At 39.0% G+C, this 26468-nt stretch overlaps 1 protein-coding gene across 9 annotated transcripts in view; it reads right to left on the bottom strand.

Moving 5' to 3' along the window:
• The window catches only part of Cdk12 (cyclin dependent kinase 12), an 86387-nt gene that overhangs the window by 42888 nt on the left and 17031 nt on the right, over positions 1-26468 (bottom strand). For all 9 annotated transcript variants that reach the window (XM_036196149.1, XM_036196145.1, XM_036196147.1 and 6 more), the window contains exons 3-9: positions 24869-25045; positions 22917-23056; positions 22357-22527; positions 18056-18245; positions 9897-9953; positions 8886-8987; positions 3473-3550 (exon numbers count right to left, since the gene is read on the bottom strand). In XM_036196149.1, the coding sequence (XP_036052042.1) occupies positions 3473-3550; positions 8886-8987; positions 9897-9953; positions 18056-18245; positions 22357-22527; positions 22917-23056; positions 24869-25045 (915 nt within the window). The remainder of the gene's footprint in view (positions 1-3472; positions 3551-8885; positions 8988-9896; positions 9954-18055; positions 18246-22356; positions 22528-22916; positions 23057-24868; positions 25046-26468) is intronic.

The following is a 26468-nucleotide window of genomic DNA, read 5'->3' as shown; positions in this document are numbered from 1 at the left end:
TGTGTACCCAAGAAGCCATCTCACTGGGTGGGTCATTGCAAGTATGGTTCTATAAACACTGATACCACCGCCAACCATTAGGCATCATGTGAGGAGCTGAGGTTTCTTGGATCGTTTTTCAAGGAGATTGGTCTGAAAAGTATTTTTTTCAGCAAACTTTTTTACATTTATTATTGTGCACATGTCAAACTTAGTGGACATCTTTTCATGGTCTCTTCTATTATGATGTGAAAGTACCAATGACTGAATTTAGGCCATCAAGCTTGATGGGAAGCAAGTACTTTTACCTGTTGAGCCATCTTGCAAGTTCCTTCTATTTCTATTTTTGAGATGGGGACTTACATTACATTGAGATGGGGCCTTCTATATAGCTGGAAATAAAAGCATCACTGTTCTCAAGTACAGCATATTTGTATATGACGAAGAATAAAAATATGAAGGAAAGATTTAGATATTATAGAGCTGGAGAGGTGGCTCGAAGGTTAAAAGATTAAGTAGGATCCAAGTTCGGTTTACAGCACCCACAAGACAGCCTTTCTAACTCCAGTTTTACAGGATCCAATGCCTTCTTTTGACTTCCAACAGCACAAAGCATGCACATGGTGCAATTAAATATATGCACTCAAATACATAAGGAACAGCTAGACCCTCCTCAAGAATAGGAAGAGCTCTCAACTGCTGAGCCATCTCTCCAGTCCCCTAAAACATAATTTCTATGTCCACACGCTAACAAAAAGAAGAGATGGCATGCTAGACCGAGCAAAGAGAAATTTATTATATCACTTGATGGAATAACTGAAAAATATTACAGAAATTGGAGGATTTAATTATCTATTCATTATATACTTTTAAAAGTGTGGGTTATACAGGACTGGAGAGATGGTTCAGCGGTTAAGAGCACTTGGCTGCTCTTCCAGAGGTCCTGAGTTCAATTCCCAGCAATGACATGGTGGTTCACAACCACTTGTAATAAGATCTGGTACCCTCTTCTGGTCTGTAGGCAGACATACTGGCAGAACATTATATACATAATAAATAAGTAAATCTTTAAAAAAAAAATAAAGTGTGAGTTATGACTAAGTATGGCATAACTAGATCATGACATATTTGGCAACAATAATACATAAAAAAAAAAAAAAAAAAAAAAACCAAAAAACTAACTAAAAATCAAATGTGTAGAAAGTCTGAGATGTTTCTGGCACCACTCCCAAGTGTTGTATTGTATGACTTCACTGAAATCTTGACTGAGCACTCAACAACCTTGCACTGTGAGGGATATAATCCCAGAGAATGCTGATGAACACTGTCTGAAAAATCTCAGCTCAGAACTGAGACTATCATGTTGTAAACTCAGTGTCTTACTGTATTTATACCTTTTGGTTCTTTTAGAAACATACTGGCTAAACGATGAAAAACAAAAGGCTAGTTGGGTGTCGTCACCATGCATGCCTTTAATCCCAGCATTTGGGAGGCAGAGTTAGTTGGATCTCTTGAGTTCAAGGCTAGTCTGGTCTACAAAGCTAGTTCCAGTCAGCCAGGGGTAAACAGAGAAACCCTGTCTTGAAAAAAACAAAATAGAAAAAAGAAAAAAAGAAAAGAAAGAAAGAAAGGAAAACAAAGGCTTTAGGCAGGCATGGTGGTACAAACCTTTAATCTCAGGAGGATCACTGTGAGGTCCAAACCAGTCTGGTATACAAAGTAAGCTCTAAGACAGCCAAGACTGTCCCCCAAAAAATAAAAAAAGGGGGAGCTTTCAATAAATTTCTATGGATGGAGAGGTGGCTCAGTAGTTAAGAGCACTGACTGGTCTTCTAGAGGACCCAGGTTCAATTCCCAAAACCCATATGGCAGTTAATAACTGTATGTAACTCCAAGATCTGACACCCTCACACAGACATACATACATGAAAAAATAAGGCACATAAAATAAAAATACATTAAAAAATTTGCTGGGCAGTGGTGGCGCATGCCTTTGATCCCAGCACTCAGGAGGCAGAGCCAGGCAGATCTCTGTGAGTTCAAGGCCAGCCTGGGCTACAGAGTGAGTTCAAGGAAAGGCACAAAGCTACACAGAGAAACCTGGTCTTGAAAAAAAAAAATTAAAAAAATAAATAAAGCCGCACCATCAATCTTTTTGGTTTTTTTTAAGATTTATTTATTTATTTGATGTGTATGAGTGCTCTGTCTGCATGTACACCTTTATTTCAGATGAAGGCATCAGATCACACCATCAATGGTTGTGAGCCTCCATGTGGTTGCTGGGAGTTGAACTCGGGACCTCTGGAAGAGCAGCCACTGTTCTTAACCACTGAGCCATCTCAGCAGCACCCTACCATCATTCTTAAGGATATAAGTATCAAAATTAGTATTATTTTTAGATTGTATTATGTTAGAATATTTGACATTAGAAACTGCTATTTGAGTTAATCACTAGAGTTTCAAAAAAAATTAAATGATTTTCCAACTATTTCTTTTATTTACATTTATGTTGAGTTAAGGTCTCAGTATGTAGTGCTGACTTGTCTAGAACTCACTATGTAGACCAGGTCTGCCTCTATCTTCCAAGTGTTGGGATTAAAGGCATGTGCCACTAAGCCTGGTCTCCTTTTTTTTTTTAAATTTACTTTTATTTTATGTGCATTGGTGTTTTGTTTGTATGTTATATCTGAGAGGGTGTCAGACTGCCTGGATCTATAGCTACAGATAGTTTTGAGCTGCCACCTGGATGCTAGGAATTGAACCCACGACCTTTGCAAGAGCAGCCATTGCTCTTAACTGCTAAGCCATCTGTCCAGCCTCATTTGGTTTCTTAATTTTTTTCCCCTGCTTCTTTCTTTGCCTGTTCCGTACATCAGTGTTTGTGGAAGTCATTGGACAAGTAGTGGTATTGGTTCTCTTCTATCATGGGATCCTGGGATGGAAAGGTTGTAAATTTATAAGGCTGACGTCCATATGCATGTGCCCACACATAAATTACAAATTAAAATTAATTTAATTGTGAGAATAAACAAGCATATCTATTTTAAATGTAAGTTTAACTTCACCTTTAATAAATTGTAAAATTAAGTTTATGCCAAAAATTACTTTAAAATCAATTCAAAATTTATCATCAGTTAATGTTTGATTTGTATACTTATTATACACATCTACTACCCAGGGTTGTGTAAAAAACTTCTCAGGTGAAAATAGGTTATGAGTGAAAGAAGTTTAAGAAGTTCTCATTTAGATGGGTGGTGGAGGCGGCGGCGGCGGCGGCGGCAGCAGCAGCGAACCCGTCTTTAATCCCAGCACTCTAGAGGCAGAGATAGGCAGATCTCTGTGAGTTTGATGCCAGCCTGGTCTACAGAATGAGTTCAAGAACAGGCTCAAGCTACAGAGAGAAACCCTGTCTCTAAAAACAAAACAAAATAACAACAACAAAAAGTTCTGATTTATCATATGCAGGCACTTAAGACCGTATGTGTAACTGTACCTGATCAGTTCTAGCTGAGCCAGTTCCAAATTGGCTTGAAAAATAGGTTTCTTGGTGAACAGTTCCCCAAGGATGCATCTAAAAAAAATAAAATTCAAAGGTCAGAAAGAAATACAATGAGCTTATCTAAAGTGTGTCCCAATAAACATTTATAGCATCCTGGGTTACATGCAATATATTGTGTGGTAAAATTAGCCCAGGACTTCAGTGTCTCAGTTTTCTAAAAGATAAAAACAACTTCTTGTAGTAAAAACAGACATTATAAAGGATTTAAAACTGCCAGCAGATCAAACTCTGCTGCCTATAGACAATAGTCTTTTATAAGCAAAAGGAGCTAAGAGTTCTTCATCTCTGTCACACCATAGTAATTTAAAGAAATACAGATAATTTTACAAGGATGGTTAACAGTTTCTACAAAGAGATCATTAACTTACAATCATTAACTTGTTTTGTAGAACTATAGTATACTATTATAACTCCTCTGGCAATATATTTACAAAGACACCAATGTGTTATCAGCTAAAATGAATTTCATCAAGACTTAAATAAATTCTGAAATGGACACTCAGGGTTATGGAGATGGTTCAGCAGGTAAAGCAAGTATTGAGATCAGTGTGTGAATCTACAGAAGCCACATAAAGCTGAGTGTGATTGACTGCCTATAATCCCAGTTGTCCTATAGCAAGATGGGAGACAATGGCTAGAGAATCCTTTGAAGTTAGGCCAGCAGTGAATAACAAAAGGGAAACACACATTCCCTCATTCTCACATGCATACACATCACACATGTAACACAATATAAATAAACAAAACAAAACTTTAGAAAAAAGAAACATTAGGGCTAGAGAAATATCTCAGTGGTTAAGATCATTTGTTTTTGAAGAGGACCTGGATTCAATTCCCAGCCAACTACAAGGTGGCTCACAACAATCTGCAATCCCACTTCCAGGGGATCTAATACCTTCTTCTGAGATCCTCAGGCACCAGGCATACAGGGGAAAAGATAACATACATACACAGAGACAAAATATTTGCACACATAAAATAAAATAAACTTAGAAAAGCAGCAGAGGTTATTTAGCTCAGTGGTAGAGCGCTTGCCTAGCAAGAGCAAGGCCCTGGGTTCGATCCTCAGCTCAAAAATAAATAAATAAATTTAAAAAAAAAAAAAAAAAAAAGCAACAGCATGCTGGGTGGTGGTGGTGAATGCCCTCAATCCTAACATTTGGGAGGCAGAGATGTTATATCTCTCTGAGTGGGAGGACAGTCTGGTCTTCATAATGAGTTTCAGAACAACCTAAAATTGAACTGTTGCCTGGCAGTGGTGGCGCATGCCTTTAATCCCAGCACTTGGGAGGCAGAGCCAGGCAGATCTCTGTGAGTTCGAGGCCAGCCTGGGCTACCAAGTGAGTTCCAGGAAAGGCGCAAAGGAAAGGCACAGGGAAACCCTGTCTCGAAAAACCAAACACTCCCCCCGCCCCCACAAAGAAACCCCCCAAAAAAACCGAACTGTTTCCAAAAGGATTTTTTTTTTAAATGCAGTATCATGGCACTGGTTATTTTAATCTACTTTTTGTTCGGTTTTAGGGACATGTAGTCTCATGCAGCCTAGGCTGCCCCTGAACTCCCAAATTTTCCAGTCTCCACCTCCAAAATGTAAGGATTTCAGGCCTCTACCACCACCCTGGGCTCTGTATCAATTTTCATTTAAATACAGTATATTTACTAATTCTTTTAAAATTTTATATGATGCATTTTGATTACATTCAACCCCCACTTAAAAAGTAATTTATTTTTTATTATTTACGTGTGGGTTTCTTGGAGGCTAGGAAAAGTATTTTATCCCCTTGAGCAGGAATTACAGGTATTACCTGACATGAATACTGGAAACTGATCCATGGCCATCCTCAGAAAGAGAAGCAAGTACTCTCAACTGCTGAGCCATCTCTCCACCTCCCAAGATTTTTATGTAAAATTGTATGTATTAAGTGTGTATGAGCATGTAATGCACAAGCACATGGAGAACAAAGATATAAAGATCCCCAGGATTAGAGTTATGGATTGATGCTGAGAACCGAACCTGGGTTCCTCAGTGAGAGCATCAAGTGCTATTAATCACCAAGCAAACTTTATTGGCTCCAGCCCCTCTATGAGCATTTTCTTCTCCTTCTTCCACTTGTTTTTTAGGGTTTGTTTTTGGTTTGGTTTTGTTTTTCAAAACAGGGTTTCTCTGTATAGCCCTGGCTGTCCTGAAACTCACTCTGAAGACCATGCTGGACTCGAACTCAGAGATCCGCCTGCCTCTGCCTCCCAAGTGCTGGGATTAAAGGTGTAAACCATCACCACCATCACCGCTACAGCCAGGTCCCTTCTTCCTCTTTCTCTTATTCTTTCTTCTTTTCTTTGAGAAAGGGTCTCACTATGTATACCTGGCTGGCTTAGAACTTGCGATACATACTGGCCTCAATCAGAGATCCACTTGCCTCTGCCTCTCAAGTGCTGAGATTAAAGGACTACACCACCATGCCTCACTCTATTAGCATTTTTAACCTAAAATGCCCAAATTTTTACTTCTCCTATAATTTGCTTTATTAGCTTTTCTAGTGTCCTCACTAATTTGACTAGCAGATAACTAATTCTTTCAATCTTAAGTCAGTGATAGAATAAGTTAGTTTGTTTCCAATATTAACTGTCAAATTAACTTCTAAACACAGTTTTAAACCAACTAGTAAAATAGAAGACTCTGAATTGGGGGGGGGGGGTTCCATACAGGCTTTTTTCTATGTAGTTCTGGCTGTCCTAGAACTCGTTCTGTAGACCAGGCTGGCCTCATGAATTCATAGTTCCATTTGCCTCTGCTTCCTGGGTTCTGGGATTAAAGGTGTGCACCACAACTGCCCAACAAGATCTTGAACTCTTAATCCTCGTGACTCCACTTGTCAATCGCTTCATATATAATTTGTTAAACTAGTTTTTCTTATTTTCTACCCAGATTTGTACATCTAAGTGCTAAAAAGACAGCTATGTGCCACCACACTGGCTCTGCTTTAGAGTTTTCTTTGGTTTGTTTCCAGTCCTTTGGTGGAAAAAATTCTTTATTATGTAATAATAAACGTTTTATTCATCACAGTAAGCAAGCAGGTTGCAGAGACTGAAAAAAAGCCCACCAATATAACTATAAATTCTGCCCATGCATCTTGGTTTTCCTTTTTGAAATAGGGTATCTCGTGTAGCCCGGGGTTGGCCTCAAGGATGACTCAGAACTCAATTTCTCTGCCTCTAGCTCTTCCTTATTCACCTTAATGAGTTGTTAACTTTCCAGTTTAGCTATAATAAAATGAGATAGTACTTTTGAATATAAATATACCCAGTTTCAGTCATTTAAACTTAACTAAAGCATCATTTGATTAAGGTAGGCTACCATTTTGTTGAATTTTAAAAATAAGAACCACAAGCACCCTACTTTAAAACTTACAATAGAGGAGGGGGAAAAAATGGGAAAGATGACACACTATTTTAGGAATTATGTATGTGGCACTCATAACCAACAAAAGGCAACAGCAGTGTGCCACATCACATACAAACAAATCACAAATGTGAACCATTTAAAATACTTAGGACACTTGCTTGATGGTACATGCTTTTAAGCACCTGAGGTGGGAGGGTGGCTGAGTCAGGTAGAGCCCTGAGAACTTCATGGAACTTCCCAGCCATCCAGAGATACTTAATAGGACCCTGTCTCAAGAATAAATAAAAACACTAATCCTTAACAAACAAAAATGCAACTTTTAGCCAGGTGTTGGTGGCACACGCCTTTAATCGCAGCACCGGGGAAGCAGAGGAAAGCAGATCTTTTTGAGTTCGAGGCCAGCCTGGTCTCCAAAGCAAGTTCCAGGAAAGGAGCAAAAGCTACACAGAGAAACCCTGTCTTGAAAAAAACCAAAACCAAACAAACAAACAAAAAAATATGCAGGTTTAAAATTTCATTTTCAAACCAGGAATGGTACACATATCTGCAATCCCAACAGTTGGCAGGTTGCAATCCCAACACTTGGCAGTTGGATACAGATGAATTAGGAATTGAAGGACTTCTTGGGCTATACTGTGAGTAACCTGGGCTAAATGTGACCTCATCTTAAAAGGAAGAAAATTTCAGAATATCTGTGTTGGTGCACACTTACAACCCCAGCGTTTAGGAGGAAGAGGAAGGAAGATTGTCACAAATACAAAGCCAGACTAGTCTATATAGTAAACCAACATAACCAGGGCTAGAGACTCTGAGTAGAAAATCAAAAGGAAGGAAAGAGAAGGGAGTGGGAGCAAACAGATCAAAAAGAACACTCCTTAAGAGATATAAAGCTGGAACAAAAAAAAAAAAGGAAGACAACTCAACAACTAACCCGATCAAATTTACACTAGACAAAGACTAGGAAGTTTGAACAAATATTAATACAATAAAGACTGGAGAGATGGCTAGATTATCAAGAGCACTCGCTTTACCAGAGTTTGGTTCCCAGCACCATGTCAGGATGCTCACAACTGCCTACCTAGCTCCAGAGGATCGGACACCCTTTCCTGGGTTATGTGGGCACTCCTACAAACTTGGCATATGCTTGCACCGCTCTCTCCTATTCTCTCTTCTCTTCATCCTCTTCTCTCTCCCTCTTACACACATACACAAATCAAATACATATTTTAAAAAAGAATACAATTATTACATGAAACATATAAGTCTACGAGTTCCTAATGAGCCTAATAAACAAGAAAACCAGTAAGTCAAATCTTCTCACTGGTCATTTGTTCAGGACAGTAGAAAACCCACCTCACTACCTGGAAAACTATAAAACAAAATGAAGTAACTAGCCTTTTGCAGAACTGAAGATTAAACACAGGACTTCACATATTATATTAGGCAGGCAAATCACTGAGCTATGAAGTCCCATTCCTAGCACTGTTTTTGGTTTTTGTGACAGTGACAACAAAAACCCAGACTATGAGAAGTTTATAGAATAGATGATCCAGCTTTCCCTACACAAACTGTTAAGGAAACAAATGAAAATCAAGAGATGGAAGGGGAATGTTAATTAAAAGACTTGAGATAAGCTGGGCATAGTGATATATGCTTCTTCCACCCCACCCCACACCCCGCCACGCCCTCGATATATGCTTCTTATCCCAGCTAACTGGGGGCGGAGACAGAAGCATTACCAGATTCAGGAAAGACTGAGCCACTGAAGTAAGTTGCTAAGTGGTTTCCTTTTTTTAAAAAATAAAATTTACTTTTATCTGTATTTATGTATGTGTGTAAGTGTACATACACTTAGGAAGAAAGACAAATGGCTAATAAAGAGACAGAACAGTACATGCTAATACTATGTGAGTTATAGACAAAACAAAAGGTTAATAGTCTTACCCACAGCTCCAAACATCAATGGCTGGTGTATACCTTTCCTCTCCCAGCAGCAGTTCTGGAGGTCGGTACCAGAGAGTAATGACTTTGTTCGTGTATGGGCGACTGAAACACAAAACCATCAGGCTGTAAATGTACAACTGCTTCTGATGGAAAATATGTAACTAAACTTCTAGTCCAATTTGTGTGAACTTATTTCAGTGAAGGGCTGATTGAAGAATTCAGTTTCTAAGATCTAGGTGCTGCACAGCATGGTGGCAAATGCCTATAATGCCAGCATCCATAAACATGTGGAAGACACTCAGACATAAATATACACAAATACACATTACACACACAACCCCAATTTCAGTGGGATCTGATACCTTTTCAGTTAAGTGTGAGAAAGCAATACACACACACACACACACACACACACACACACACAGAGATTAAAAGCAAAAAGTCTTTTTTTTTTTTTTTAAAAAATGAGGGGGCTAGAGAGATGGCTGTTCTTCCAGTGGTCCCAGCAACTACATGGTGGCTCACAACCACCTATAATAAGACCTGGTGCCCTATTCTGGCCTGTAAGCATACATGCAGACAAAGCACTGTTTACATATAAACAAACAAACAAATAAATAAATAAAACAGTTGAAGGCTGGGCATGGTGGCCCACTCCTTTAATTCCAGCACTCTACAGACAGTGCAGGTGTATTTCTTTGAGTTCAAGGCTAGCCTGATGAATTCTAGGACATGTGTGTAACATAAAGAAACCCTGTCTCAAAAACAAAAAACAAACAAACAAAAAAACATTTAGATGATAACAACATTCAAATATTTAAGGAGTTTAAAAGTCACTATAATTTGTAGCATTTCAGAGTATCAGAAAATCAAAAGGTTTCCTCTCTTATTCCCACAGTTTTACTTTTTTTTTTTTTTTTTTTGAGATAATGCTCTTGCCATGCCAAAGTTGGCCTTGAATCAATGGATACAAGTAAACTTTCCCTTATGGAGCTTTGATGAATACCTCACCTTTCTTCGGAGTTATACAGCCGAGCAAGTCCAAAATCTGCTAGTTTGATTTGCCCGCTGTAAAACAAACAAACAATTATTTTCATAAGTAAAAGTAGCAGCTCTCAAACGACACTTGCAAACTTTTAAGTGCCAACTGAAGACCTAAAAGAATTATAAAAAATAGTTTCAATGCCTGGTATTTCTAAAATTAAAGGTTACCCTCCTCAATTTACCTTCTCCTGACGAAGTTCATAATGCCATATTACTGCATTTTAAAAATTTGATTTCAAACATGGAGTCTACATTACCCAGGTTGGTCTCCTGCCCCTAGCCTTAAGCAATCACTTCACCTCAAACCTGTCAAGAACTGTGACTATAGGTAGATATCTCTCACACCGGCTTTAATTATTTATTTTTTTGTTTATTTATTTTTTATTTTAAGGCAGGAATTTACCACATAGCCCTGGCTGGCCTCAACCTCACTCTACAGACCATGCTGGCCTTGAATTTGGAGCTCCACCCTCTCTGCCTCATCATGCTGAGATTAAAGGTGTGCAGCATCACACTTGGCCTTTAAAACTTATTTGTTTGTTTGTTTGTTTGTTTATTTATGGTTTTCTGAGACAGGTTTTTTCTGTGTAGTTTTGGACCTTTCCTGGGTCTCGCTCTGTAGGCCAAGCTGGCCTCACACATACAGAGATCTGCCTGCCTCTGTCTCCCAGTGCTGGGAATTAAAGGCGTGCGCCGCCACCACCAGTCAGCTTAAATATTTACTTTGTAGTAGACATCTGTATTTCCTACCTGCTAAAGTAATACCTAATGATGGAACGGGAGGAAAAAAAACAAATGGTCTGTTCTAGACGAAGAGATAGTTAAGGCCAGGTATGATGGCATATACCTCTAATACTGGCATTAGAGGCAAGGGGTTCAGGTTCATGGCCAGCTTGAGCGTCAGGGTGAGATCCTATCTCAAAGCACCAAAAATTGGAGAAATCAGCTGAGTGGCAGAGAACATGCAAGCCTAAGGCCCTAAGTTTGATCCCTGACACCACACAAAAACAAACCAACAAAAAACTTCCCTATGCTTCGTTTACAAAAATCATGAATCCAATAACAGGTTTTGGTTCATGAATATACTCCCTGCCCCCCCAATAATGCTGGGGACTAAACCCAGGGCCTTACACATACTTGGCAAGCACTCTGCAACCTCTACTTCTGAGCTCCTAAATCTGTATTTATTTTTCCTTTCTTTTCGAGATAGGATCTCACTTGAAACCCAGGCAGGCCTAAGAACCCACACCTGGGCTAGCCTTAAATTCAGAGTAATCCTCCAGTGCCAGCTTCCTAATTGCTGAAATTATTGGCACAAGCCATTACACCTGGCTCTGAACATGCATTTCTAACAAGCCCGCACACGATACAAATATTGCTGGTCAGAAAAACCGTAATTTGATAATTACTCCTTTACTTATTGAGTCTACATGTTGTTATGGACTCCAGGCTGTCCCCAAACTCATAATCTTTATGCCTCTGCACTATCATATGCAGCATGATACTCACTCCTTTAAAGAATCAAAACCACCTCTGATTCTGCTTGGTAGTGTCTGTCTAATTTGACCAGCACCACCTCCTCTCTCCCATTCTCTCCCTCCTTTTCTTCCTTCTCCCTCTCTCTTCAATCTCCTCCCCATCTCTTGTAGTACTAGGTATTAAACTCAGGTACATGTATCTACTAAGTGAACTACATTCCCAACCCTCAGTATACAGTGATGCCAAGGAATAATTTAAGAAAATTAAACACATGGGGTTAGACAGATGGCTCAGAGATTAAGAGCACTGGCTGTTCTTCCAGAGGACCTTAGTTCTTCCCAGCAAGCATATAGTGGGGCTCACAACCATCTATAGTGGGATCCGGTACCCTCTTCTGGCATAAAGTTGTACATGCAGACAGAACACTCAGATAAAATAAATCTTAAGTAAAATTGGGGCCCTTACTTAAAAACTATTAACTACACAGAATTTCAGTATTATTGTTTATCTAAATTTAAGTCATCTATTTTAATTTTTATAGCACTGCTACCTCTGTAGAATGAAATGCTAACAAAAGTTTTTGGAGGGAACTGACAGCATCTGAGGTACCTGATAGCTCAGGTAAGACAAAACTTTGATAGTAGGGGCTGGAGAAAAGGCTCAGCAGTTAAGAGCACTGGCTGCTCTTCCAGAGGACAATTACAAGCACCCACATGGTGCTCACAACTGTCTATGACTACAGTTCCAGGGGATCCGACACCATTACATAGGCATACACATAGGTAAAACACAAATGCACATACATAACTATATAATCAGATAGTAAAGAAAAGAGGCTATCATAGGAGGTGCTCCCCAAAAGTATGAGCAAAAGGACAGAATGTTAAAGCAAACAACAACAAAAAAAAATAGCAACAACATTTTATATTAAATCAACCACTATCATTCACAGTAAAGAGTCTGGACATCTTTATCCATTTGCCCAAAATATTCCTTTTGTACTGTATGAAACAGGATCTCACTACATTATCCAGTTTTGTTTTGTTTTGTTTTCTGGGTAGCTTTGCACCTTTTCTGGATCTCCCTCCGTAGACCAGGCTGGCCTCGAACTCACAGAAATCCGCCTGCCTCTGCCTCCTGAGTCGTTATCCAGTTTTGGCTTTAATTCATGATAATCCTCTAGCTTTAGCTTCCCAAATGTAGGGATTAAAAGCATGAACCACTTTATCTGGCTCATAATATTTTAAAGTTTAACAATTTATAAGCAAATTCCAAGAAAAGAAAAAGTAAAAAAAACAAACAAACAAACAAAAAAAAAAAAAAAACTATCTTCCATCAAGAAAAACAGAGCTCCTCAAATTTCTTGACTATTGTTATTCTGAGGTCTCAAGAGGACCCAAAACTTAAGGTACAAAGCAGAACTACAAGAACATATCTATGAAAATTATGCTGGCCTTTAACATCACCAGCATTATTTGCTGCATGAATCATAGTAAGGACTAAGAAAAATATTTCTTCACTTGTTTGGTTATTTATTTAGTTCTTTTGTTTTTGTTTTTGGTTGAGACAGGGTTTTCTGTGCAGCCCTGGCTGTCATGGAACTCAATCTGTAGACCAGGCTGTCCTTGAACTCAGAGATCTGCCTACTCAGCCTCCAGAGTGCTGGGATTAAAGGTGGTTATTAGTCTTTACTTTCGTGTGTATGCCATGGTGTGTGTGTGTGTGTGTGTGTGTGTGTGTGTGTGTGTGTGTGTGAGTGAGAGAGAGAGAGAGAGAGAGAGAGAGAGAGAGAGAAGGTCAGAGAACAACCTGCAGGAGGAGTCAGTTCACTCCTTCCACTCTGAGTTCTGGGATTGAACTATCATCATACTTGACAAGATCCACTGCACTCTCCCTTGTTTACTTCTGATGCTGTGAACTGAACTTAGAACCCCATATACACTAAGCAAAAAGTCTGATACTAAGCTATATTTCCAGCACATTTATTATTTAGTTATTATACTAAAGATAGCTGAAGCTAGCTTGAAACTCTGCTGTGGAAGTACTGCCAAATTTTGGCATACACAAAAGAACGAAAACCCTATTATATTTTATATATTATATCCCAACGACAGGAAGAAATAGATACATATAGAAATAGCAAAGAATCCTTTCTGAGGCCATGATTTTAAAATGTCTTTTGAAAGTAGGGTTTATGCTTTTAATCCCTACATTGGGAAGCTAAAGCTAGAGGATTATCATGAATTAAAGTACTCAACAATTTTATTTCTTCCAAATTCAATGGTCTATCACATTATACTTCCTGTCCTTGATTGTGCTGCATATTTGCTTATCCCACACTCCATTAATGTCACTTCTGACCTTTTACTTGGCAAACTTTCTTCTGAAGTGTTCTAATTTGGAATTTGAGATCTATGACTGTAAACATGACCATACTGCAGTTAAGTATTTTCCTTATTCCTATCTCTATGGCCATTTCTCTTGGATTCTACTTAATTTAGTATTCAGACAGGGTCTCATTATGTAGATCAACCTGCCTCTGCCACCAATGCCTGACTTAAAGATACTCTCCCCTTCCTCCATGCCCCAGTGCCAACTGTGATGGTACACACCTTTAATTAGAGCAGAGGCAGGTGGGCTGTTGTGAGTTCAAGGCCAGCCTAATCTATAATAGTGAGTTCCAGGCCAGCAGCTTACATAGTAAGACTGTCTCAATATAAGCATATATATTACTTTTACATGTATATGTGTGCCTGCATGAGTTTACACACACTGCATACATGCAAGAATCCTTGATCCCCACACTTGGCAGGCAGATCTCAGTGAGTTCCAGGACAGCCAGGACTGTTAACACAGAGAAATCCCGACTTAAAAAACAACAAAAAACCCTCAGAGGTTAGGAAAGGGCAGTGGATGCCCTGGAATTAGAATTGGCTGTTAGCTCTCCTATGCATACTAGGAACCAAACCCTGGCTAGCTGCAAGAGCAGAAGTACTCTTAACCACTGAGCTATCTCTAGCCCTTATTGTATTTTTAACAGGTTTCCCTACATTTAGTCTCTCATCACATTTAGTAGCCTTCTACAACAGAAAAACAGGTATCTTTAATACAATAAGAGCTCAAGTTGGATGTGGTAGTTTATATCTCAGCACTTGGAAGGCTGACTGAAACAGGAGGATCACTATGAGTTAGAAGACACACTCTAGGTTACAGAGTGAGACACTCATTCACTTAAAAATAAAATAAAATAACAAAAGGCCCATGAATAACTGGTCTTTTTTATACTCATATAACAAATACAATGGAAACCAGCCTCGCTCTTCTCCCCCACTGTAGGTTCTTTCCCTATTGCTGACAACCTCTCACATTTTCTCCTGGCCATCTCACACCACCCTTGAGAACAATATGCCCAGGAGACTCTCCAACTTCCTTAAGAAAGACTGGACAAAGGAGCCAGTGCTGGCAGTACACATCACCTTGGAAGCCTCACTATAATTAGGCCCCCACTCAGTCCTATCTTCTGTGGCACTCAATAAAAATATAAAAACAACATCCTAGCCCAGAGGTGAGGGTGAGAGACCTTTGAATACACAGAACTAAGTGAGCAGGAGTAGAAACTTGACAGATTAAATTGACTTGTGGCTCCCCACATCTCAATTAGTAACCATGACAGAGTTCAATTTAGTGTGAAATTCAGTATGACTCTGGGAAGTCAGGGACTGGGAAGGGGGATCTCACTAAAAAAAGATATAAAACAGAACTATATTACTTGCTCTGAGATAACCTCCCATGAAGAAGCAATGTCAACAGAAGAAAATATAATATTAAATGCCAAAAAGTCTCAAGCTGTCAGCTATCATTAAATCTTCTTTTGTAGTACTTGGGATTGAGTTATATTACTGAGTCCCAGCTATAATGCTACTTTACTCCTCATTAAAAATTGTTTTTTCAGGGATGGAGAGATGGCTCAGTGTTTAGGAGCACTGGCTGCTCTTCCAGAGGACCTGGGTTAAGTTCCCAGCACCCACATGGCAGCTCATAACTGTCTTTAACTCAAATTATATGAGATTTGGTACCCTCACAGAGATAGATATACATGCAGGAAAAACACCAACACATTTAAAATAAATAAATCTTTTTTTAAAAAAAATTGTTTTTTCAGTTCAAGGCCAGCCTGGTCTACAAAGTTGAGTTCCAGGACAGAAAGAGCCGTAACACAGAAAAACCCTGTCTCGAAAACCAAATAAATAAATAAACAAATAATAAATAAATAAATAAATAGAATGAATGAATTTGTTTTTTAGCCAGGTTATGGTGGTGCATACCTTTAATCCTAACACACAATTCTGCACAAGCAGAAGCCAGCCTGGTGTACAAGTGAGACAATTGTTTTTTCATAGAGGATCTTACTATGTATCCCTGGCTGGCCTGAAATGGCCTTGAACTCCTAAAGATAAAACCTGCCCCTGCCTCCCAAGGGCTAACTAGTATTATAGGTGTTTACCACTACACTTAGCTTTAGACAGAAATCTTTTTTATTTCAGATAGTGTCAAACTATGTACCTCTAGGTGTCCTGAAACTCACTATGTAGATCAGGCTGGTCTTAAACTGAGAAATCCATCTGCCTCTGCCTCCTGAGTGTTGAAATTAAAGACATGCACCACTATGCCCAGCAAGACGGTCTAATAGTTACTGGACAAACATAAATGCACACTTCTCCTGTTCAGCCTTCCAAGTAGCTGAGACTACAAATTAACTATGAATTATGGATATAAAATTAATAGAAGATTTTGAGTTGCAAAGATGGACAAGGAAAAAAAATACAAAACAAAACAGACAAAAAACGCAACTTTTTTCAAAAGTGTGTCTTACTAAATTGTCCAAGCTAGCATCAAACTCCTGACTCTCCCACTTCAACTTCCCAAGTAGCTGGGATTATAGGAATGTACACACAGTTCCAGTTTAAGAACTAATCTTTATACATCATGTTTGCCTCACAATGAAGGCATTAAAGTATAATTTTAAATAGTGCTTTACGCACATACCTTCAATGCCCCCCACCCCCTGAACGGTAGATAAGAGTAACCTCCTTAGTAGGATATAAAAGATCATAAACTGGTTCCCAGTCACAATTGGGCCTCGTCTTTCACCATAATTGCTTTAGTTCTTACTCTAGTAATAAAGTTATGTTTATAGTTTTCTAGACATAATACTATTTTTTTTCCTCTTTGAGATAAGGGTCTCAAAGTTTCAAGCTGGCCATGAAACTGCTATGTGTGCACAAAGGTCTTGGTGCACAGTGGCAAGTATTCTACCAATTGAGATATATTCCCATCCCTACTTTCAAACCCTTCCTCCTCCCTTAGTGCTGGTATTAGAGGCACGTTACACTCTTTCATATGTATGTGCTTTTGTATAAGCAATGTCACAGATTTTGATTCTTCGTTGTCAGTCTTTCTGATAAATTGTGGTGATATTTTATTTGTACTAAAATGTGATTTTATTTGTATATTAATAAAGTTGCCTTGGGGTCAGAGCAAGCCATAGCAGAAGCTGGGCGGTGGTGGTGAACGCCTTTAATCCCAACACTTGGGAGGCAGAGCTAGGCAGGATCTCTGTGTGTTCAAGGATACAGCCAGCATGTGGAGACACATGGCCTTTAATCTCGATATCAACCATAGAAAACCTGGAGGTCTGTACAGACAGGCAGTGACGAGGAGGTCATGTGGTTGGGTTTACAACCAATGAGAAGAGAGAACAGAAAGTCTATTAAAAAAAAAAGAGAAAAACACAGGAAGTAGCTCTCTTGCAGAGAGGAAAGACAGAGCAGCAGTGAAGGGTAAGGTTTCGGCTCTCAGCTATTGCTTTTGGCTTTTAACTCTGCAATTGGCTCTGTGTTTCTTATTTAACAAGACGGTTACATCTACAATAAATTTCTATTTATTCCTTAAAGCTACATCTTTCCAGGTGATTCTAACTTAAACAAGCGTGGATATGTTGTGGTGGTATATGCATTAATCCCAGAAATTGGGAGACAAAGAAAGAGAATCATAGTTCAAAGCCATCTGAGCTAAGACCTTGTCTGAAACAACTATCAAAAGATGCTTCCTAAATTGAAAAATTAATAAATTGCTTAGCTCTACTACTAAACTCAGCTGCACAGTGTGAACTTTCAAGCTTTTTAGTGTTAAAATTTGGACAATCTCAGGTAATCCACCTTCTACCACAACCACTACCACTGTGTGTGTCTGTGTGTATTGAGGCAAGGTCTTCCTCTAAAAGGAAGTCACTGACAAAGTCTCAAAAGCAGCTAAAGAGGCAGGAATGTTTCTTTCCACTAAAGAAGAATATTAAGAACTCAACATATATTTAAGTTTATTCTGGGTAACACCACTATTTATTGACTATATGGTATGTTCTCTAGTAGAGCAATACCCTAGAATCTTAGCAATTAAAAAATATTTGCAATCCCACCTTATTAATTCAAACATTAAATCAGGAAAGATGATAAGAGGAGAGACAACAATAAATGAACACATTCAACATTATGACAAGGAAAAAATTGCACTGCTCATAATCCTAATTATCTAGACGAAACCAAAAAGAAAGGGAAAGAGTGATTAGCCTTATTCAGTTACTATGTTACCTGTTATTCAGCAAAATGTTAGAACATTTAATATCCCGATGGAGGAAATTCTTTTTGTGACAGTAATCCAATCCTTCCATTAGCTGTTTCATGAATGACTTGATGTGGTCCTCAGAAAAGTGCACCAAACCTGATTCTAGCAGTCCCATTAAGTCATGGTCCATATATTCAAATACAAGGTAAAAGGCACCTACATAACATGGAAAAAAAATATTGAAATAACAGTGCTCAAATTTGAATATAACTCAAGTTCACTGTAGTCTCTATGGAACAACCACTTAATTTTATAGATGAAGGACCTAAAAATTAGACTAATAAAATAACTTACCAAGGATAAATAATACTACTGGAATAAATAATCATTTACTTATTTACTTATATTTATATTATCATTTATAATAAATAAGTAGCCGGGCGGTGGTGGCGCATGCCTTTAATCCCAGCACTCAAGAGGAAGAGGCAGGTGGATCTGGGTAAGTTCGAGGCCAGCATGGTCTACAGAGTGAGTCCCAGGAAAGGCACAAAGCCACACAGAGAAATAAAGATTATATAATAAATAAGTAATAAATCAATAAATCTTGAGTCCTATACTACCTGTATGCGGACTATTTACATTTTTAAGAGATCTGCCACCATTAGTTTATATTACTATACTTCATGACCGGAGTCTATTAACAATTACAGACCCAATCAGTTGGCGATTACTACATCCATTCCTGATGCCTGAAGAGGCCAGAAGATGGTATTGAATCCACTGAAACCGGAGTTACAGATAGTTATACACTGACATGTGAGTGTATAGCAAATGAGGATCATCTTCTCCAGCTCTGCCCACTCTACTCCCTTTTTTGAGAGAGGGATTATTATGTAGCCCTGGTTGGCCTGGAACTTACCATGTTGACCAGTCTGGCCTCACAGAATTATGGCTGCCTCTACCTCCAGAGCACAATTCACAATTGCTTATAATCACAGCTTCAGAAGATCTGACCTCTTCTAATCTCAATGGGCATCCATATAAATGTGCTATAAACTCAGACTTACACATAAACAAAAATAAGGTAAGTGTGAAAAAACTTTAAGTAAAAATAATTGGAAAAGATGCTGTCAGGATAGCTTGGTGTTTTACAGAAGTACTTGCCATGCAAACCTCAAAACCAGAGTTTGATCCCCAGAGCACATTGTCTAAGAAGAGAACCAATTCCTGAAAATTGTCCTTTAAACTCTACCTGTGTGCAACAGCACATATACACTATCATTCATACGATGGTAATAATAATAACAACAAATTTACAAAAATAATTCAGAAGCATGAAACATTTAATTGAGCTTCTAAATTCAGAAACAAATAAAAATAGTAAGAAGTGGAGCCAGGCGTGGTGGTGCACACCTTTAATCCCACCACTCTGGGAGGCAGAGGCAGGCAGATCACTATGAGCTTGAGGCCAGCCTAGAGAGTGAGTTCTAGAACAGGCTCCAAAGCTACACAGCAAAACCCTGTCTTGAAAAACCAAAAAAACAAAACAAAACCAAAAAAAGGAAGAAGTATACTAATAATAGTAAATAATTTGGAATTTATACCAGTATTATAACATGAAATACTAGTCCTATAGGCTAAGGATATAGCTCACTTGGGAGAGTGCTTGCTAAGCATGCATAAAACCCTGGGTTTGGCCTGGCAGTGGTGGCGAATGCCTTCCTTTAATCCCAGCACTCAGGAGGCAGAGGCAGGCGGATCTTTCTGAGTTCAAGGCCAGCCTGGTCTACAGAGCGAGATCCAGGAAAGGCGCAAAGGTACACAGAGAAACCTTGTCTCGGGAAATAAATAAATAAATAAATAAATAAATAAATAAATAAATAAATAAAACCCCTAGGTTTGTATTATGTTTGTGTTTTGAGATAGGGCTTCACAATGTGGCCATGGCTGGTATGGAAACTACCATGTAGATATGTAGACAAGGCTAGCTCCAAAACCATCTATACTTCTCAAGTGCTCAGATTAAAGGCACACACCACAAGGCCTAGCAATATCCTAGGATTGAGCCCAACCCCTAGCACCACATAAACCATGTGTGGTAGAGAAATTAAAGGCTATCCTTAGCCAAACAAAGTTACAGAACAGCCTGAGCTTTTTGAAAACAAATCAAAACAAAACCCTCCAGGTTTTCACTAGTAATTTTTCTGTTCACTAGTAGCATAGAAACAAAAATTTTGGGCCGGAGTGGTAGCTCAGAGATTAAGAGCACGGGCTGCTCTTCCAGAAGTCCTGAGTTCAATTACCAGCAACCACATGTGGCTCAGAACCATCTGGAACAAGATCTGGAGCCCTCTTCTGGAGCACAGGCACACATGCAGGCAGAACACAGTATACATATTAATCTTTAAAAAAAATAAATAAATCCAACCCAAGGTCTCAAGTACTAAGCAAGTGCTGTATAACTTGGCTACATCTCCAGTAAAAGGCAGAAATTCTTTATAATATAGGGGGTAGACTTTAAGAACTCTATCACGGGTTGGGGATTTAGCTCAGTGGTAGAGTGCTTGCCTAGCAAGCGCAAGGCCCTGGGTTCGATCCTCAGCTCAAAAAAAAAAAAAAAGAACTCTATCACATTTCCCAAACCGTATGTATTTTTTAAAAGGGGTTAGATTATGTGTGCATGCACATTATGTACACAAAGATACTCTGGCTCATATGTACACATGGTGTGTGAAAGTTAAAGGCTGACTCTCGATTACTGTCTTCTTTTATCACTCTCCACCCTATTTTTTAAGATAGTCTCACAATAAACATAAAAGGATTACCTTAGAGAAAACTGATCTAAAACCTGGTAATGTAAGAAAAATAGTTATGGGATGGAGAGATAATACAAAACACTGGGTGCTACAACACAGAGCCAGGAATTCAGATCCAAGACTCACATTGCCAATTACAAGCATCAGTGATTTTTCTTAAAAAGAACGAGACAAGGCTGAGCTGTTGAGTGCTGTTTTTTAAATTATTTGTATGTCTGTGATGGTATGTACAACTGATTAAAAGTGTGCCTCAGGCTGGAGAGATGGCTCATCGGTTAAGAGCACTGGCTGTTCTTCCAGAGGTCCTGAGTTCAATTCCCAGCAACCACATCGTGGTTCACAACCACTTGTAATTAGAACTGGTGCCCTCTTCTGGCCTGCAGGCATACATGCAGGCAGAACACTGTATACATAATAAAATCTTTAAAAAAAAAAAAAAAGTGTGCCTGAGGGCCAGAAAAGGGTGTCAGATTAATAAGGCCCTGCCTCAAAAAAATAAAATAGGAGCCGAAGGGATAGTCAAGCATTTAAGAGCACATAATGCTCTTACAGAGGACCTGAGTTTGGTTCCCAGCAACTACAATGGGTAGCTTACAACCACCTGCAACTCCAGCTCCAGGAGAATCAGCCTGGTCTACATAGCAAGTTCCAAAACAGACAGGACAACAAGGGGGGGGGGGAGGACCTTGTCCTATAAAAGTAAGTAAACAAATATAAAACAGAAGCTGTACATTGCAGTAAATAAAGAACACCTGTAGCTCTCTTGCAATGGACCTTTGTTTAATTCTCAGAACCCACATGGCTGCATACAAACAACTCCAGTTTCAGGACATCGAGTGCCTCTTCTGGCCTCCATGCAAGCAAAAACATTTGTACACATAAAAACACACTGGGGGGGGGGGGGGCTGGAGAGAGGGCTCAGAGGATAAGAACACTGACTGCTCTTCCAGAGGTCCTGATTTCAATTCCCAGAAACCACATGGTGGCTCACAACCATCTGTAATGAAGTCTGGTGCCCTCTTCTGGCCTGCAGGGATATGTACAGACAGGACACTGTATACACAATAACTAACTAAACAAACAAACAAACAAATAAAACACACTTGGGAGTCAGAGGCAGGCAGATGTCTGAGTTCAAATTTGAGGATAGCCTAGTGTACATAGAGATTTCCAGAGGAGCCTGGGATACAAGGAGACTTTGTCTCAAAACAAAATGAAATAAATGCTGGGCATGGTGGTGTATGCCTTTAATCCCAGAACTCAGGAGGCAGACGTAGGCAGATTTCTGAGTTCAAGGCCAGCCTGGTCTACATAGTAAGTTACAGAGTAGTCAGTGCTATGTAGAACCCTGCCCACTCCCACCTGTATCTTCCCAAAAAAGAAAAAATATATAAAGTTTATATAAATGAAGATGGGGAGTTAATAGCAGTTACTGTTCTTGCAGAAACACATGTGCTTGCAGATAAAACCACATCACATAAACTTAAAGAAACAGAAACTTCTACTATTACCTTTGTCTTTCTTGAAATCTAGTGCATCTTGTTTGTCTGTGACAATCTCCTTCATGTTAACAACACTTCGATGGACTAACTGACGAAGGATTTTGATCTCCCTGATGGCTGTGATTGGGAAGCCCTCTTTCTCATTGTCTAGCCGAACCTTCTTCAGAGCTACTAGTTCTCCTGCAAAAACACATGCAAACTGTCACAACAATCAACTCAAAGCTCTTTTTGAGCTGTTTTCTTTGTCATTAATCTTTGAATGACAACAATGTTTATTTGTAAATTGCCTTTATTGGTACCATAAATGTTCTAGATATAATTTAAATTACACAGAAGGATGGGCAGAGGTTACATGCAAACATTATGCTTTCTATGTAAAGGACTTGGTACCAGGAGGTCCTGGAGCAGACACTAATGGTTGACAAAACTATTCTTTTGGAATATTTAATCTACTTAATAATTAAGAAAACAAATTAGAACCTAAAATTTATTTTACTAAATCTATTTAAAATATTAGTAATTGCTAAATTATTACCCTTCTGACATCAAAAAATTATGGAAATACTTACCTGTGTCTTTGTCCTTGGCTTTATATACTTGGCCATAGGTTCCTTCTCCAATAATCCCAATAATGTCAAACTTATCCACACATCGCTTCCCCCAATCACTTTCTGTTTGTCTTCTTTCTCCATAACGAGGACAACAAATTCTAGAAAGAAAACAAGTAAAAACTGTTACTTTTTGCCATTAAGTGACTGGCTTTTTATATAATTTTTGTTGAAATGACAGAAATAAAATGAAATAATAAACTGTCAGTGATTAAAATGGAATTCTGGCTTCAAAAGATACAAGATACAAGATACAAGCGAGACATGGATTGCTTTTCCAAAAAAATGTGGTTAGGGCTGGCATGGTGGTGTCAACTTTTTTTATTTTCCTTGAGACAGGATCTCATTATGTAGCTAGGACCCTGGCTGTCCTGGAACCCACACTATAGACCAGGCTGGCCTTAAGGGATCAACTTGCCTGTACCTCCCAAGTGCTGGGATTAAAGGCATGCAGTTTCTCTGAGTTCTAGGACAACCAGGGATACACAGTAAGACCTTGTCTCAACAACAACAAAAATGTTAGCTACGGGGCTGGAGATATGGCTCAGAGGTTAAGAGCACCAGCTTGCTGTTCCAGAAGTCCTGAGTTCAATTCCCAGCAACCACATGGTGGCTCACAACCATCTATTATGAGATTTGGTGCCCTCTTCTGGCCTGCAGCCATACATGCCAGAACACAGTATACATAATAAATACATAAATCTTTAAAAAAAAAAAAGCTAGCTATGTACTATGCTTGGTAGTTTGAATGAGAACTGTTGCCATAGGCTCATATGAATTCGTTGACAGGGTTAACGAGATTAGGAAGTGTGGCCTTTTTGAAAGAAGTGTGTACTGGAGATGGGCTTTGAGGTTTCAAAAGTCCAAGCCAGGCCCAGTGTTGCTCCTACTATCTGTCTACGGATCAGGATGCAGCTCTCTGGATGGTGCTTACATGCCACCATGCTCCCAAACACGGTAACAGACTAAATGTCTGAAATTGGAAGGAAGCCCCCAATTAAATGGTTTCTTTCATAAGAGTTGCCTCAGCCACCAGGTGGTGGTGGCGCACGCCTTTAATCCCAGCACTTGGGAAACAGAGGCAGGTGGATCTCTGTGAGTTTGAGGCCAGCCTGGTCTACAGAGTGAGTTCCAGGAAAGGCGCAGAGCTACAGAGAAACCCTGTGTCGAAAAACAAAACAACAACAACAACAACAACAAAAAACCAAAGAGTTGCCTCAGCCAAAGTGTCTTTCACATCCATAAAACAGTAACTAAGATAGCTATCTGTAGGAACAGATAAGCATCCTTGCAAAGAAGACTGTTTTCCCATAAAATTGAAATAAAAGATATATGTGTTGGCTCTCACATCTATGAGTTGTGGAAGATATATAAATTTTAGATTTAAAACAAAAAAGAAACTTGTTAATTAAAAAAAGATCCCTAAGCCAGGCGGTGGTGAAACACGCCTTTTATCCCAGCACTTGGGAGGCAGAGCCAGGCAGATCTCTGTGAGTTCATGCCAGCTTAGTCTACACAGCAAGTTCCAGGACAGCCAGGGCTCACAGATAAACCCTGCCTAGAAAATCCAAAAAAGAAAAGAGAAGGATTGGGGACTTAGCTCAGTGGTAGAGTGCTTTGCCTAGCAAGCGCAAGGCCCTGGGTTTGGTCCTCAGCTCTGAAAAAGGGGGGAAAAAAAGAGAGAGAGAGAGAAAGAAAAAAAGAAAGAAAGAACCTCTAAGGCTTTGGAGAGATGGCTCAGCAGTTAAGCACCTACATGATGGCTTATAACTGACTATAACTACAGCCCCAGGAGATCCAGCACCCTCTTTTGCCTCCTGCAGTACAAGGCATATATCCAAGGCACAGAAATACATAAAGAAAACACACTCATATACATAAAGCATAAAAATTATACATCTTTGGAAACTTACTTTGGTCTCTTTTTATATGGTTGTTGAGGAGGTGTAATCGCCTTTGGCTCTGGAGAATCCGGGGGAGAGGGATCTCCACCTGGTAGCTCAGGAGGAAGAGGCAAGTCTGTGAGTAAGTGGCGAGTCCTCTGCTCCTTCTCTTTCTTTGCAGGCTTTGACGGGAGTATTTCTTTTGGACTAAACAGAATGAAAGGATAAGAAGATTACTCAGAGACTATGCTAATAAAGCTTTAAAAGAACATTATAATGCCCAACTATTAAAAAGATTAAGATTTTATTTATGGGAGCTAGAGAGATGGCTCAGTGGCTAAGAGCACTGGTGGCTCTTTCAGAGGACTGCTGTTCAGTTCCCAGCACCCACATGACAGATCACAACAGTCTGTAACTCCAGTCCCAAGGAATACCATGCCCTCTTTTGACTTATGTAGGAACCAGACACACACATGGTGCAAATACATATATATAGGCAAAACATTCATACCCACAACAATAAACCTAAAAAAAGGAGACTAAAGAGTTAGAACTTTGTGAAGTACATTAGTTACCTCCTGAACAAAATAACCAATTTTTAAAGAACATGATTTGGTGTTTACATTTTATAAAATATTAAAATAAAATTTCTTAAAGTAAGCATTGTGAATATGGCTACTTCCTAATGTGTGAAAATATTGGAGGAATGTGCTTAATATATTAATATTTGAGGTATACTTTTATAAAAAAATTTAATTCAATTTTTTTTTAAAGGATTATTTATTTATATGTACAATGTTCTGCCTGCATCTATGCCTGCGGGCCAGAAGAGGGCACCAGATCTCATTACAGATGGTTGTGAGCCACCATGTGGTTGCTAGGAATTGAACTCAGGACCTCTGGAAGAGCAGCCAGGGCTCTTAACCTCTGAGCTATCTCTCCAACCCATAGTGATAAAATCCTTGCCTAGCAAGTGTCAGACTCCAAGTTAAATACCCAATACCTGGTGAGGAAGGGGAAGGACCTAAACTTGGTACAGTGTAGGCAGGAGGATCAGAAATTAAGAGGCCAGCTTCAACTACATAGCAAGCTCTTTTTGTTTTGCTTTGTTTTTCTTTTTGGCTTTTCAAAGACAGGGTGTCTTTGTGTATCTACCATAGCTGTCCTTGAAATCTCTTTGTAGACCAGACTGGCATCAAACTCAGAAATCCATCTGTTGATGCCTCAGGAGTACTGGGATTAAAGGTGTGCCACCACTGCACAGCTTACAAAGCCAAGTTTTTAAGACCAACAACTATATGCAATCCTGTTTCAATATTTAAAACAATACAAAAACTCTACTTAATGGCACTCCTGAAATTTCAAATTTTTGAGATGAAATAAAATATACGAAACAACTTCTAAAAGTCACAATATATGACTGAAACTCATACAATTTATGAAACTTACTCTTTAACAAAGATAACTTTCTCTAACAAAAGATTTAAACGAAAGAAGTTAACAATTTAAAAATACTTGATTACTAAGGACTTAAAAAGGAAAAGGAAATATTATATGAAAAGTGTTGTACAGCTAATTTGACACAAAACTACTGAAAAATACACATAAGAACTTTAGTTATTTGGGAACT

The sequence above is a fragment of the Onychomys torridus genome, chromosome 8 (genome assembly GCF_903995425.1).
Source record: "Onychomys torridus chromosome 8, mOncTor1.1, whole genome shotgun sequence".
In the NCBI taxonomy this organism is placed as follows: domain Eukaryota; kingdom Metazoa; phylum Chordata; class Mammalia; order Rodentia; family Cricetidae; genus Onychomys; species Onychomys torridus.
This window is presented reverse-complemented; position numbering and strand designations above follow the sequence as displayed.